This window comes from Salarias fasciatus, chromosome 2 (assembly GCF_902148845.1).
Source record: "Salarias fasciatus chromosome 2, fSalaFa1.1, whole genome shotgun sequence".
NCBI lineage: Eukaryota > Metazoa > Chordata > Actinopteri > Blenniiformes > Blenniidae > Salarias > Salarias fasciatus.
In genome coordinates, this window is record NC_043746.1 from 14,587,244 (window position 1) to 14,603,007 (window position 15,764).

The 15,764-nt window shown below is 43.4% G+C and overlaps 1 protein-coding gene across 1 annotated transcript; it reads right to left on the reverse strand.

Annotated features, from left to right (window-relative positions):
* Positions 1-2,762: 2,762 nt before the first annotated feature.
* On the reverse strand, positions 2,763-15,445 carry LOC115405010 (golgin subfamily B member 1-like). Its single transcript, XM_030114402.1, has 17 exons — positions 15,312-15,445; positions 13,733-14,611; positions 12,473-12,952; positions 10,955-12,397; positions 10,780-10,866; positions 10,262-10,417; positions 9,065-9,181; positions 8,782-8,904; positions 8,630-8,686; positions 8,015-8,527; positions 6,933-7,154; positions 6,150-6,816; positions 5,591-5,721; positions 5,446-5,499; positions 5,203-5,362; positions 5,046-5,107; positions 2,763-3,830 (listed from the first exon to the last, which is right to left on the reverse strand). Exons 1-15 carry the CDS (start codon positions 15,372-15,374, stop codon positions 5,234-5,236), a joined length of 5,121 nt encoding a protein of 1,706 aa, XP_029970262.1. The 5' UTR covers positions 15,375-15,445; the 3' UTR covers positions 2,763-3,830; positions 5,046-5,107; positions 5,203-5,233.
* Positions 15,446-15,764: the final 319 nt, after the last annotated feature.

The window sequence follows — 15,764 nt, forward strand, 5'->3', positions numbered from 1 at the left end:
CCAGTTTCACTCCATACAAGTGTGTGTGTGCATAATACGATTCCCTGCACTGACAGAACACGTGCCCGTGGCCACAAATATAACCAGCGGCAAGAATATCACCACAGCATTATTGTTGCATGACAACGCCACAAAACACAGCAACCTTCCAGCAGGGAGCCCCATCTGCCCGGACACAGCAGAAGGATGGACCCACATTTAGAGCTCATCTCCGGGTGTGAGTGGCAAGCGTTGCCCTGGAGGGTCTTGGAAGTCGACTTCAAAGTGCCACCCGGCTCAGGCCGCCGATGCTCAGAGTGTCAGTGGCAAGTGGTGGAGTGACATCGTCCCCTCTGGGTGAAATTACAGCCCCGACCCTCCATCCCTCCTCTCCTCTCCTCCTTCTCATCTGCCGCTCTTTTTCCAGCGAAGCCCCTCAAGCCTCCCTGCTGATGACAACTGTCGGTCTGCATCATTGCACAGACACATGCACAGCGCTAGACGTGCACACCAACTCCTGCAGGAAGCTCCAGAAGTGTCTTTAAGCTCCACCACCTAAATCCTAAATATTCTTGCGAGAAGCCCAAAGTGCGTCTGTCGCCGTTATTGACCAACCTCTGACAAACCGTGCACAGGCACACATTGATCCGGAGCTCCTGGTTTTCCTCCATCTCTCTCCAACACCCATGATGGCCTGCATGGAATAGTCAAGAGCTGAGCTATGCATCATTAACATCCAGCGTGGAAAATTAATTAACCCAGGGGTCATTAACTCATGTAAACAAGACGTTAAGCTCACGCTACAGTACCGGAGGCCTTTGCGTCGTGCATGTTGGAGCACATATTGTTAATAAAGGCAAGTGTCCCTCGAGAGGGAGAGTGGAGTCCTGTGGGCTCAGCACAGCTTCTGATTTAGCGGCGAGGTGCATAAAAGACATTGACGCTGCAGGGTTGTTGTTTTTCCCAAGCCTCCTTTCAAGGTGCCGTGCAGCATTTCAGCGGACCACGTTTAATAAGAAGTTTGAGACTAATAACGTTGGCGGAGCTGAAATCACCAAGCAAATATGCAATCCAACAAATAATGGATAAAGGATGAGTTGTCTAATCCTTTTTGACACATCAGAACTAAATGTGTTTATTCTACATTGTACAAAGCTGTGATTTGTTCAAATATCACACACAAAAGACAACCCCGTGGAGGATGAAGGGGAAACCATTACACCAACATGAATCCTATGAATCCCGGTCTTTAGATGTGGGGAGTATTTATCTTTGCATAAGTTTAAAAAAAGACTGAAACCTTGCTTTGTGTTTTCACACAGTTTATGAGCCGATTAGCTCGCCTCAGACCTCCACCACCCCACAGCTCAGTCCCCTCCTCCACCTGTGCTCTTTCTGCTGAGCATGAGCAATGAGTTCCCGAAGGTGCAGACTGCAGAGCACAGCAGGTAATATTCAGCTCCTCCCTGCTGCTGATGCTTCTCCTCTTTTTTTTTCACTACAGTTTTTTTGGTGTTGTGCCTGATTTGTATTGAATGGTGAAGCAGTGGCTAAGATGTTTTGGACTGCTTTAGCGCATCAGCATCATCCACTCCAGTTAATCTCTGGCGAGAGCAGCTGTCAGATGTAAACATACAGAGTGGTTAAAAAAGGGGCTTTGGCCTTGCTGGCTGCCATCTAGTGTTCATTTGGAGGGGATTTCCCATCAACGTATTCTGGCCAGATGATTCATCTCAGTTTCATCACAATGAGGCCGGAGCTGTATGAGGAAAGCTGAACAAAACATCAACAATGAAAAATCAAAACATCCCATCAGTGTTTAATGCACAGAAATACATCTAGATCCTGAAAAATGTCATAATTATTTAAATATTTGTTTGCAAAACGAGCAACCGGAAAGTGATGATAGAGGGATCAAATTGTCCCATAAAGTGACCTTACTGACGTATTATGAGTTTATGAGCATTAAGATCATCTGATCATGTCAGTGAACAAAGCCCATAATGCTTTGCACTGTCAGCATGGTCATTTTGTCAAATGCACAGATGATTCAACACGTAAATTTATCAGGGAGCCCACCCTGAAAATATGTCTGTTAGCGGAATTAATTAAGATTCATAAACATAAATCTCCTCTTTTTGCAAACTCAGATCAGAAAAACACAACCATTCTGTATGTGTGAGCGGTGCTTCACCAGTGTGCTTTAAGCTACACCTTCTCTCCAGACTGATGTTGGAAAACACCTGTTGCTTCTTTGACTTTATAATTCTGTATCTTGCACGGTTCCCTCACAGACAAGCTCTCATGCTTCGTCCTCACTGCAGCATTGCTGACATTGCTGCGGTTTGTTGTCTCGCTCGTGGCCTCACTCTTCAGTTCTGACACACCAGAAGCAGCAGAAACTTATCTTGAAAAACGAGTCGTGTCTTCTTTGTTTCTTGGAGTGGACATCTCGGCAGGCCGACTTTGCCGCCAGCACCATACATTTGACACCCCTGATCTAAAATGTAAAACAGTTAAGAGCTTGGCTCAGACTCAGCGTGATCAGTGAAATTGTTATTGTCCTGAGGAAATAAATTGTTTTTATAGTACAACGTTGCTATAAAAAGTATTAAATAGTTTGACTTTCCTTCAGCAGCAAGGGCACACTAAACATTTCCATTTTTCCAAGAAACTACAAATCACCAACACACAGCATTTCAGCAGCTTGCATGTATAAAATATCACAGTTTTGTGTTTTGAGAGAAAGACAGAGAGAAAGACAGGAGCTGGTTTGACAGATAATATCATAGAAACATTTAATCTCTGTACAGTCGCAATGGGAAATCAATATTATCAATTACAGATAGAAAAATACTCTGCTGCACCATGATCACTCCACACCCGTACATACAGTGAGTAGGTAGGAAAAGAAGAAATTACGTGTTTTTAACAAATAGAGAATAGAAAAACAATATAGCGTGCAAAAATGAGCTCTATTGGTGTTAAAAACAAAGACAGTGTGTGGTATATTGGCATATAGTGATAATATTCTTTTCAAAAAAATATTTTAATTTCTTTTTTCATTCTATCCTTTAGATATTGATATTAATAGCTGTGTGCAAACTTTTGAACTTAACCAACATCTGGCTTCTGTGTTTGAAGACACGTCACAGACCTGCGCGGAGAAGGAGACAGAAAAGTCTTTGGAGTGATTCATCTTCTCACATATTTGGCTTCATGTGTAAAAATCAAGTACTATGACCTGTGGACGGTATTTGTTGCTGTTAGAAAAAAAAAAAAAGGAGGCCGGGGGGCTTTTACAGGCTTGTCACAAGTCCGGAGAGGCATCAGTGGAGCTCTCTGATGAAGTGAGATGACACGTGATCTCTCGGTGTGTAAACATGATGCAGACATCACTCCAGTAAACGGTGTCTTGGTGTCATCTGCAGCTTTTCACAACGCGACTCAACTTCACCTCAGAAATGTTTCCTCTCAGAAAAGTCTCAGGACGCGTCTGATTGGCAGCAACTCTGGAAATCACTTGTATTGGCAATCTGACTAAGAGGTCCATCGGGTTCGGCGCTGAAACAGAGTCCATCCAGACCATCAGCTTGTTTCAGTCACAGTCTGGGTTTTTTTTTTTTTGTTTTGTTTTTTGACATCTTCAGTGAATCATTTGGAGGTTTAGCAGCTGGCCACAGGTTACTGCACGTTACAGGCTGGTAATGACGACGAGATAGCTTTTTGTTTTTTAATTTCTGATGGGTTAACCTGAGCCTCACATGGCGCCGTCGTCCAGCAGTGTGACGCTTTCGGAGTGGAGGTGGAGGTCAGGACGGTCCCGCAGGGGGGGCAGCGGCTACAGATGGCTGTGCACAGACGGACAGACGCACACATAACACACACGACACACACACAGGACAGGAAAAAGTAAGCAGATCGATACTGGAAAGGATCAGACTTTATGAAGATGAAAATTATTCTCAGAGTTTTAGTGGAAATAATCACTTTGCAGAACTGATGATACACATCATGAAGGAGGTTTCCTTCACTGGTTTCATTCTTTCACACTCTGATATGATGTTCATGTAGTTTTTCAATGAAAAGAAATTAAGTAAAAGTAGATATGACCCCATTCAATCAAATACATGTCGTGTGGTTTCCAACATTACTGGAAACTGGTGATTATATACGTACAAAACTCAACCAAACATGACAAATATATAGACATTTTAGATTAAACTTTTCAGTAAAAGGCTTTTACAGTAACAACTGGAATTTGTTTCACGTACAAACTGAAAAAAGTCATGTGTTATGATAAATATACGTTCATTATCATTTAAAGGTTAATTGCTAGGTCATTTTTTTTTCCACTTATCACTCTATAGTTGTCAGGGAGGTTTCCGTCAAAATGCAACACAAAGTTTTTTACACAGTGAAAAAAGTGTCTCTCACACACATACGCGCACACACGCACACACACCTTTTTAAGACATTAGGGAACAAAATGCATCCGTTTAAACGCAGTAACTATTTAACACAATAAAAGAATGTCAGCTAGTAAAAATCAGCTTATACGAGAAGAACTACTCAAAAAGTATAAAAACATAAAATTCAATCAGGATGTATTTTTGTTGAAATCCTAAAATATAAGAAGATGAATAAAAAGCTAACCTGACCAGATGTGTCTCAATTTCATGATTGAAAAAACTATCAGAGAGAGCGAAAGGAGAAACACCAGTTTCATTTTTTTTTTTATTTGTAATCACTATGACATCTAGTTAAATAATTAGTAAAAGCATCTGTTCTTGTGAAAATGGTATTATGTAAAGAAACTGCATTATTCTTAGATTTACATGATCAATCAGCTAAAATGACGAAGAATTAAACAAAAAAGGCTTGAATCATTTCAGTTTATGTGTAATGAATCTGAAATATGTGGACATTGTTGTTTGAATTCAATTATGGGATAAAAAAAATGTAACATGACCTTTGTGAGGCACCTTTATATTTAACTGAAGTTGAGTGTCTGTAGTGAAGTCGGTGCAGCTCAGAAACAGACAGATGTAAAGACGCTGACTCACCATCGGAAGCTGATCCTTTGCCGGGACGGTCTTTCACTGAGAAGTCTTCTGGACGCACGTCACTGTTCACGTGAAAGAGACAGTCAACATGCTCAACACAGTGCCAGGCACACGTGAAGGGGAAAAAGTAACAAGACTCCTGCCCCCGCCTGCTCACCTGGGTGTTTTACTACCGAGGAGACTGAGGCTCAGAGCTGGGCTGATCGGGCTGATGTCCTGTACGCGGTGTGGACGCTGTCTGAAGCCAAACCGTTGGATCCCAGAGTCTGGACGCTGATGTGGTGCGGGACGCTCAGGTCAACATTCTCCAGAACGCACTGAAAAGAGGGAAAGGTGTCGCACACGTACTCTGTTGGTTGATCTTTTCCAGTGAGAGGATTCAGCTCGGGGTGTCTGATACCTTCGTGCAGGCTGAGCTCATGACTGATTTGTGGAAATCCCCGTCGACAAACACCTGAGAGGAAACAGGATATGAACAACAGTATTTCCTCTAATACATTGAAAACAAAGAAGATGTTTAGAAATTCCAGTTGATATTTGTTTACCCTGTATCCATAGACAAAAGTGCCGTTACTGCAGAACAGCTCGTCGAGCGGTGGTCTCTCCCAGCCAATCAGGAGGCTGCTCTGACCCACTGTTTTAATGACCTCAACGAAGCCAACCGCAGCTGGAGCCTCTGGAGGGAAATATAAATACATATTCTTTTTAAATGGTCCAACACATCATGCCTTTATTTGGTTTCTGTTTTTGTGAAAAAAAATCTTACTTTTTATTCCAGTAATTTAGAAACCTCAGTGATTTATTAAAAGTTCACTGACGTGTGTTGTTTTGACATTAAAACACAACACCGCACTGAGAGAAAGAAAATGTGCCGTAGTTTTTCCCCTAATACACAAGACAGATCTAAACGGCACCCATCCGGGCACAATGTAATCACATTACAGCAGAGTGCAGCAGGAAAAAAAAAACAAAAAAAACCTCATATTCTGCAACATGATGAACAACGCTACAGATGGTGTTTTATTGTCAAAACAAAAAGGCAGAAGTTACCATTTCATCAAAGAGAAATGTTTTCTCACTGAAATTTCAATAAAGGCAGCATACCTGGTTTGGGTTTGTCGGCCTTGATCCTTTCTCTGGCAGACTTCTTGGTTTTCTCCGGAGAGGAAGAAGCAGAGCGAGTGCAGAATGCAGCAAGTTCATGGAAGTCAAATCCAAGGGCAGTGCCACTGATTCCGGAGGCCGTGTCTGACACCGTAATCTCTGGGGCAGTTGAGTTCGAGGCAGTTATTTCTGGTTTCCCACTTTTACCGTCGCTGGCAGTGGTTCTCTGATTCTGATCTGCAGAAGCTGGACGGAGAGCGTCAGGTGTTTCGGGACTTGCGGTGACAACGCCATTCCTTGAAATGGGTTTATCTTCCCTCGGCGCCGCAGTGACAGGAGAGGAGCTTGAAGGAGTGGATGTTGTTTTAGATGTTTGCCCTTTACAGGGAAGGTTAGTAAACATGCCAGGGCGGAATGTTGCACCGGCTGACCGAGATATCACTGCATTGAAGAGTGTTGCTGACTTATTTGTGGCGGCAGGTTGAGCTGTTTCTGCTGGAGGGGGCTTCGCTTGTGTGGAAGCGGCGGTGGCTGGGAGAGAGGCGGTCTGTTTAACATCGAAACTCAGGTTCTGCTTCTTTGTGTGAGAGGAAGCATTCAGGTTTTCCGAAGCAGAGCGTGGTAGGCCCCTCTTGGACTGTTGTTGTCTCCCTCTGGTTTCTTGATCCTTGAGATAAAGACAGTTATTTATTGTAGTTTCAGTAGAAACGATCATCAAAACACAGAACATCATGTAATTCAGAATGAAGCACAGCACTTTAGCTTTCAAAATTCCCTGTGTACCTGATAGCTGCTCATCAGCGTCTTCTGCAGCTGCTCATGTAAGTGGAGGATCTTCTCGGGACTACTGAGCCGCCTGCTGGGACTGAGGTGTGCGCTGGAGGAGGGAGAGGCACGACTCAGCGAGGATCCGATCAAAGTGCTTCGATCCGAGGAGGGTTTCTCTGTTCCATCCATGTGATGAAGTCCAGCTTCCTCAGGTCCGCTGACGAAATGAGATGACTGCTGTGGAATTAAAAAGCAGACAGAATTATTGTCGATGCATTTTCAGTTCGTGCAGCTCATTATTAGCATTATGGTCAAACTGAAGGCTGCTCTCTGCTCCTGCCTGTAGCTGTGACTTGGTCCAATGCGCAGCAACTCTGAACTTTTCATAAAGCAGTTTTGAAGATGAATGGACAAATGAATTTTTAAACATACTGTGCTGAATTGTCAACTTTCCTGAATATAACCTACTCTCATGCATCTCTGAAATGTCACAATGTCAGTGCAGTCACAGTCTGCAGTCCCGGCCTATTTTTACAGCTTTCAGTTCATACATACGGAGCAAGAAGCAAAAAGGCACATTTCCCTCAGACCCATTAACTTGGAACACTTCACAACAGGCTCTGAAGTTGTCTAGTTTCCACTGAAATATTTCTAACAATCGTCGGGAGCACTTTAAAAGTCCCTGGAAGGTTGTTCTGGCTTTTAGCTCTATTTTATGGTATCAGTGTTACTTCATCGCACAGAAACTGTTAATTGTTGAAACTAAATGTTGTCCGTTTGTTTGTCTGAGACAGGTTAAATGAGATCCCATGCCAAAATGACAAATTAAATAATCATTAATAATAATAACAAATATGTCAAACTAAAGAGTATATTTTGAAGATGTGCTGTTAAAGATGGCACAGGAAGTGCTTCTTCAACACTCGCAGTTCTCAATAAACATGTTATTAATATGTCACTGGAAACATGAAGCAAAAAAATGTATTTGATGAATTGTTTTTTTGCTTTGTTTTGTTTTTTTTTTTGTTCCACAAGCCCAACCAGCATTTCAAGGCTTTAAGATGCATTTGAAAAAGGTTTTGTTTATGATGTCTTACCTGGACGGTCACCAGACTCTGCTTCAGTGGCACAGCAGGCGATGACTCTGGCACACTAGCAGGCTCCTTCACAGGTGAGTTGGTGATTTTCTTTCCTGCTGCTGCAACTTCATGAATGCAGACTTGTAGGTTTGTTGGAGGGTTTGATGTAACTCCAGCAGAAGTGTGTGTTTCACCTCCACAGCACTGTGTTCCAGCTTCAGGTGCGACCCAGTTTTGTTGCTGCTTGCTAAGCACAATCCGGGGTGCTGGGTCTGGTGTGAATCCCCTGCTATAATCTTGAATCATTGAAATGAATTCTGGTTTTAATCCAGTCCAGTGATCCTGTTTCTTGATGACGTCCACGGGGGTGAAAGCTGAGGTATAGTCCTGCAGGGCGGCGTCCTTGAGCAGCATCTCAACCTGCTGTGTGAGACTTGAGTCCACGAAGCCTCTTCTGTGCATGATCTTCATCACCTGAGCTAACAAGCTGTTCCTCTCCTGACACTTCATCACCAGGCAAGACAGCTTGGCCTGTGATTGGACAAACACTCGTTAGAGCACAGAGCGGCCGATGCATCAGTCGGAAACACACGAGTCACTGTGAAGTAAAAAGGTATTACTCTGTTTTCTCACCTTTAAGGGCGCTATGTCCAGATCAGTCTGGCTTTTCCTTTTCAGCAGGACGTCATACTATACACAAAGTAAAATAATGACAGCAATATAAATAAAGATGACAGTTCATAAATGTGATCCAAGTGTAAAACCACACCTGACAGGTGACCCACCTTGGCTCTGATGTCATTGTATCGTGTCCTGAGCGAAACAAGAGCAGCACTCAGTTCATCCCTGTTGCCCTGTCCTCTTTTCAGCACTATATACTCCGAGTTCAACTCCTCCAGAGCGACGGTCTGCAGGGTTTTTCAAAGACACACATCACAAGAGATGAAGCGTAATCTGGGGTTTCTATATATAATATATCATGTATGAGAGAGCAATGTCAGAAATTTACGATCAAACTTTGTCAGCTTGACGATATTTCTCAGAAAGAATGGCGTTTGTCATTTGTACCTTAGCTTTGAGTTGAGCTGTGAGGATACTGTATTGCTCCTCGGTTTGAGACTTGAGTGACAGAATGTCAGACTTCTCCCTGAGCAGGTTCGTCACTTTGATCTGTAACTGCCTCACCTGAAACACATGGGAGCATGCGCGCGCACACACACACACACACACACACACACACACACACACACACACACACACACACACACACACACACACACACACACACACACACACACACACACACACACACACACACACACACACACACACACACACACACACACACACACACACACACACACACACACACACACACACACACACACACACACATTTAGGACTGACAGACAGGTGCAACAGCCTCTTTGAGCTTCTCGGGTTTCCCTCCTGCAGAGAAGAGGTCAAGTCGTACTGACCCAGACTTTGAGAAGACACAGTCCTGTCATTGTTTGTACTGTCCACTGTCCACAGTTCATTTTTGAAGGCGGCTACTTCATGTGAGGAAAGGGCTAACCACTACACCACTAAGAGACATGAAATATCTGGCATGAAAACAGCCACTAATGACATTCTGTGAAACTGCATAGGCAGGGCATACAAACAGAAACAACTTCAAGAGTGAACCCTCACACATGCAGCTTTGAACAATGAAGAGCTGTAAAAACATTTTTTGACCAAGTTTGTTGAGCTCTGGAGGTCTGTCGTGTAGAGATGGGACGAAACTGGAACATGCATTTATTCCAGGACCAAAGGTGAATCAGTTTTAAGAAAACCAAAGCTTGGGCATTGGACCCTTAAAGATGGAGATGGATGTGTGATGCTGTCTGAGTGTGTTGCTGGTGAACTTGAACATTTGACAGGCGTCATAAATAAACCACACGACAGCTTAACAAACCAAGTGCATCACCAAGTAAAATGAAGCTAAGTTATTGCTTATTGCATTCTGTTTATTAATAAATGTGAATTGTGTTAAAATAAAGTCACTGCATGTAAAACAACTGAATATGTGTAAAAAGACTTTATGTGAAAATCAGAAGCACAGAGAAAACAATACAACAGATTTCAACTCAGCAATATGTGAAACTTCAAATATTTTCTTTATTATATTTCTTTTGACCCTTTATCAAAGTTTTATTCTTCAATGTATATTCATCTAAACACAGACTGAGAGGATTACACAGTGTTGATTGCAGAGTTAAATACCTGGGTTGTGAGGTTGTCATTTTCCTTGTTGATCTCCTCCAGTTGACTGGTGACGTCTGACAGCCTCGTCAGCTTTTCAGCCGCCTGACCTGCTTTTCTCTCCGCCTCTTCCCTCCTGATGTCTGAGTGACACAGCTCACTGCACAATCTCTCTGTCTGGAAATGCAGACAAAAATAAATTGGCAAAGCTATCAGCGATGGACTGTGGCACCGAAAACATAAAGTGATGATGAAAAAAGTAATGAGGGTTCTGAAATGAAAGCAAAAAATGTTGGTAAAGATAAATGATCCCAGGAGCTTCCATCTGTCTGGAGTACATTTAGGCGGTTTAAATACATGATAAAAGTTGTGGTACAAATAAATGAGAAGTGAACGTATGATCAAATATAACTATTCCCTATCTTGTGACATGTTCAGAATCTTAACACCCTAACTCTGGTAAAAGAGGTATAAAAGACAGATGGATGGACGTTATGTATATCATTTTCCTCAGATTGAGTAATTTCATTCCATCTCACCTCAACACGACTCTTGTCCAGCTCCTCTTGCGACCTCTTTAATTTTGCCCCCAAGGCTTCAATTTCCTCCATCAGGTCACGTTCTTCCTGTTACAGATCAAAACGGCACACAGATAGTAAACTACAGCACTGAGAGGATTTACAGCATAAATCCAGTGGTAGAATGACCTCCTACCTCTGTAAGGCTTCCTGTGTGGTTAGTTTGACATCGTTGTGCAGCGTCATTTCCAGCATGACTTTGGATCTTCTTTGTCACATTAGCGCTGTCTGCATTCAGCAGATTCTGCCTCTCAGTGCTCGCTTCTGTTGGTGTTTGGATGTCTTCGGCTTGTAAACTGCTTCCTTCCTCCTTTGGGCCCTGGATTACTAACATTATCTGTTTTCTGTTTTGTTTCAAACAAACGGTGCTTTCTTTTTCCTCTTTGAGAGGTTTGACTGACTTTATCAGCTCAGCCGGGTTTTCTTTGAGAGTATCAGATAATTGTTCCTGGTCTCTCTGTTCTTTGAGACACAGGAGGGAATTGGTTAGTTTATCTCTCTCCTCTTTTAAATTAATCACTGCCTGGCACAACTCATCACTTTCGGCCTGTAAACTTTGCAGTGACTGCATGATTTGATCCCTCTCTGCTTTTACTCTGGAGAGAGACTCTGTTATTGCCTCTTTATCCTTTTCAATAACCAAAATGGACTGTGTTAGACACTCTTTCTCCTGTTTTACACCACTCATGGACCTATCAAATTGGTCTTTCTTGTCTTTTAATCCACAGACCGTCCGATTGAGCTGCTCCTTCTCTTGCTTGAGACAAGCCAAAGATTGAGAGACGCAGTCTTTCTCCTCCTTCAGCCCCCAGACTGCCCGTGTCAGCTGCTTTTTCTCTTCTGTCTGCTGGTGGACTGACAGACTCACGTCTTGTTGCTGCTCTTTGAGGGCATTTATATTGTCAGTCAGGACTTTTTGCTCTGTTTTGAGGCTCTGGATCGATGTGGTTAGCTGGACCATCTCATCCGTCAGTACACTGACATGCAGAGTTTTCTGTGAGTTGCTCCATAATGAGTCGCTGTGACTACTTTTTAGGCAATCAGATGCTGAATCCGCAGTCAAAAGGTCAATCTCCTGATTGACTATCAACTGTGCTTCTTCTCCTTTGAGGACATCTGCGCATTCGTCTTTGTTGTTTAGGGGAAAACTTCCTGATATTACAGAATTATGATCACTTAACCACAGAGCGTTGCTACATTCTGGATGATTATCATTGAGTTCCTGCCTCTGCTCTTCACTCTCCAACAACTTTTGCTGCAGCTCCATAATAGTATTGAGATCATCTTCAGTCTTCTTTGTAAGTTCTGAGATCAAACATGCTTGCTCCTGGTTCTCCTTCTCCAGCCTGACAACATCGTCCTCTCGCCTTGAGATACTCTCTTTCAGCTGTGCTTGCTCCGTCACGGTCTCCTCCTCTCTGAGCTTAATGTGAACGAACAGCTCCTGGATCCGATCAGCCAACGCCCGATTTTCCCTATTCAGGGCCTGGATGAGATCTTCCTGGGGGAGGGCATGAGTTACTTCGTCTTCGGTTGAAGAGGATGGAAGATCTCCATGATCAGGAGAACTTCTGCATATCTGAACAGAGAGAAATTGATTAATGACTTCTTGGATGTGAAACAGTTCACTGTCAAAAACAGACCTGAGACGTACCTTTCCTCCTGAAGAGCCTTCCTCTGACATCGAGCGCTGCTCCTCTACCAGTTTCCTGAGTTGTAATTTCAGCTGAGTGTTCTCCTCGCTCATCCTCTGCAGCTGTTCCTGCATGTGCTGCAGGGCAGCCTGGAGGTGGTCGCGTTGCTGCTGAAGCTTTTGAAGATCTTCCCCGAACCCCAAGCTCCTATACGCTGCCCTCAGGGCATCAGATTCCTCACTTGGGCATTCCTCCACATTAAAAATCCCTTTAGAGCACCAGTCCCCGAGTTTTAGCTCGTCTAATGACTCTGTAGTGAACGCTGGTGGCTTGAAGTTGGGGTTGGAATCCGAGCCAAAGCAGAGAAAGTGTTTGAGAGGCTCATTTTCAGATGGGGTTTTTGATTTGGGTGATGGAGAGAGAGAGTCTGCTGGCCTGTGTGTGCTCTCTGCTGCGGCCTGGTGGTGAACAGCTGGAACTGTTCCTTCCTCTGAGGATGGCTGAAACCACACAAAGATTCCAGCAGGATTAGGTTTTATCTTTGCATCAAGATGCAAAATGTTCCTATAATTACAGTGGGAGAAATGGTTACAGAATGCAGTAATGAAAAAGAGCTCCAGCGTTCTCAAAGTGCCGGAGGGTAAACCTCCCTGCACCGGCAGCAACCCACATTTGAGAAACATGTTCAAACACATTTTCCGTCAGTACACATAATGATGAAATCACAAGTTGTTTCTACGTATTTTTCTCTTCCTGACATGATTTTGGGCAGACACAGAATAAGGAATAGCTTGCACAGAAACTAAAATATTTATTATACCATATTAGAACATGTTATGATCTGGAGTGAAAATTATCTTTCTGTCTGTAATGGGTAAACAAAACATCCTGCATTGTGTAAAGTTGCTGGTTTGAGTCGGAGGTAACTGGTTTAATGATGACTCCTGGGTCCTGCCTCCCATGAAAGGAAAAATAACCCTCGTGTTTAACTACAGCATTTGTGATTCACTGTTTCCAACTGGAGATGCATTATTATGTCATTTATATTCTCAAAGGAACAACTACAGTTCACAAAACTCAAGACAGCAAACGTTTTTCATAGAAGTTGATAATGAAGTAAAGAGAATTTATATTGAATTATTTTTTGTGAGCAACTGTGAGAAACTGAGCAATAAAAAAAAATTAAATGAATCGATTCAAATTAAAATGTAGTAATAAAGTCAATGCCTCTTTTTGAAAAAGTATCATTAACATTTTTGTATAACTCAGTCTTCACATACCTCTCCGGAGCTCCCCGTCAAAGACGGTCCCATCCCAGTGGCGAGTGTGAGAGGGAGTTTAGGCTTGATGCCCGCTGAGCTGGTCCCAGAACCTGGACATGAGGACTCAGGGATTGAGAAAGACTGGTTTGGTGTTTGGTTTGCTGCCTCCCTGAGGGTCTGCTGCAGTCTGTGGTTCTCCTCTTTCAGCTCATCAACCTCCTCCATCAGGGAGCTTTCAGAAAGTTTCAGCTGCTGCACTTCTGCCTTCATGTCCTCCACCCTGCAGCCCAGGAAGTGGCTGTTCTCCTGGGCCTCCTGGAGCTGCTCCATTAAGCCCCTCTGCTCAGTCACCCTGTCCTCCTCTCTCTCCAGTAGCACCTTTAGATCTTCCTGCAGGCTGATGATGAAGCTCTGCAGTCTGGCCTCGTTTGAGGGAAGTTTTGCATCATTGTTTTGTCCTCCTACATCATTTTCCATCTTTCCTTCATCATCCTCTTTCCTTTCTTCTCTCTCAGTCGCCACGTTTGACTGCCACTGCAGCCTCCTCTCCTCCTTTTTCTCCTCTTCCCCTTCACCCTCTCCTCTCATGGAAGACAGCCTGTGTTGTTCCTCCAAGTGTGTGACAGTCCCAGCAGTAATTCTGACTGCTCTCATGGTTGCCATGCCAGTGACGGCATTCACAGTCATCTCCAGCAGCTGCTTCTCCAGAGTGTAAATGCGGTTCTGCAGGGTCTGCTCTCTGTCCCGGGCCACGCTCAGCTTGTGTTGGAGCTGCACTTTAAAGTTCTCAAAATACTGCGACTGACGACTCATCTCCTCCTCTTTGGCCTTCAGTTGTCTCTGGCAGCGCTGCAGTTTCTCCCTCCACACCCGCTCCCCTTGCTGCTCCTCCTGAGTCTGGAGACAGAGGGATGCCGGTGTGTCAGTATCAAGGCATCATTCTTCTGCACACAATGACTCAGAGCTTATTTTAAGGGCCTCACAGCCCATCCACACGAAAACCTACTCTAGTCCAGCCAGGTTTTCTACTCTCTCAGTGTGAGGCGAGTGTGCTAACCACTACTCACATTTGTATCGAACAAAGTGCCACATTTAAGCAAGCAAAGTTTATCATTGAAAAGTAATGTAATCTGTTGAAAACATTAAATGTGGTTTAATTGTTGACAAGGTTGCACATCTGTTGCGCCTTTGCAGTTTTTAAGGCCAAATAATAAAGGTTTAGATGATATGATATAAAACAAATAGTTTTATAAAAAAAATACTAAGAACCCCGCTGCTTAAATAGTAATTGATGTGTATACTCAAATAATGCAACACAGGAACCAGAGACGTCTTCAAAACTACTTCATACAGAGACATTTTTGGGAATAAATCAATTACTCTTTGGACTTGAAAAACATATAATGTTCTTGGTCTGCACAGACCTTTCCTTTTATTATCAGTCCATTTCTTCATATACCTCTCAAACTCGCCTGTATATCTGCAGTACATCTGTTAGATGTCAGCTCCAATCGTTAGGAGCAGCTTTTAAAACCCACAAGCTTGGGAAAATGTTCTAGAGTTTGGATATTAAAGCCGACAGAAGCTGTTCACTCACCATGGTCCTGACCTCGTCCCTTAGCACGCGGAGCCTCTGATCCAGCCTCTGGGTGTGCTGCATGCTGGGCAGCTGACAGACAAAGGCCAAATGATGTAGCTGTAACAGCAGGCTCTTCTCAGACTTCTAACTCTAAAATCCCAACAGTAAAACCCACATAACAACAGCATAACAACATCAACAACAAGTAACATTTCTGATCTAAAAAGCAACAAACTTCAGTTTTGTCACATGAGATGAAGAAAAGATGTAAACAGAATCTCCTCTAGCGAGACATTGGAAGCATGCAGTGCAGTCGTGTGTGTGCGTGTGTGTGTGTGTGTAAGATACATGATATCACCAGAGCCAAAAGTGAGTATATAGTAGCAGGTGTGAGTGTGTGTCACTGGATCTCCTCCTCCTCCGTCTCTTACCTTTTTGTCAGGTAGCCGTCAGTCTGAATGCGGGAACCTG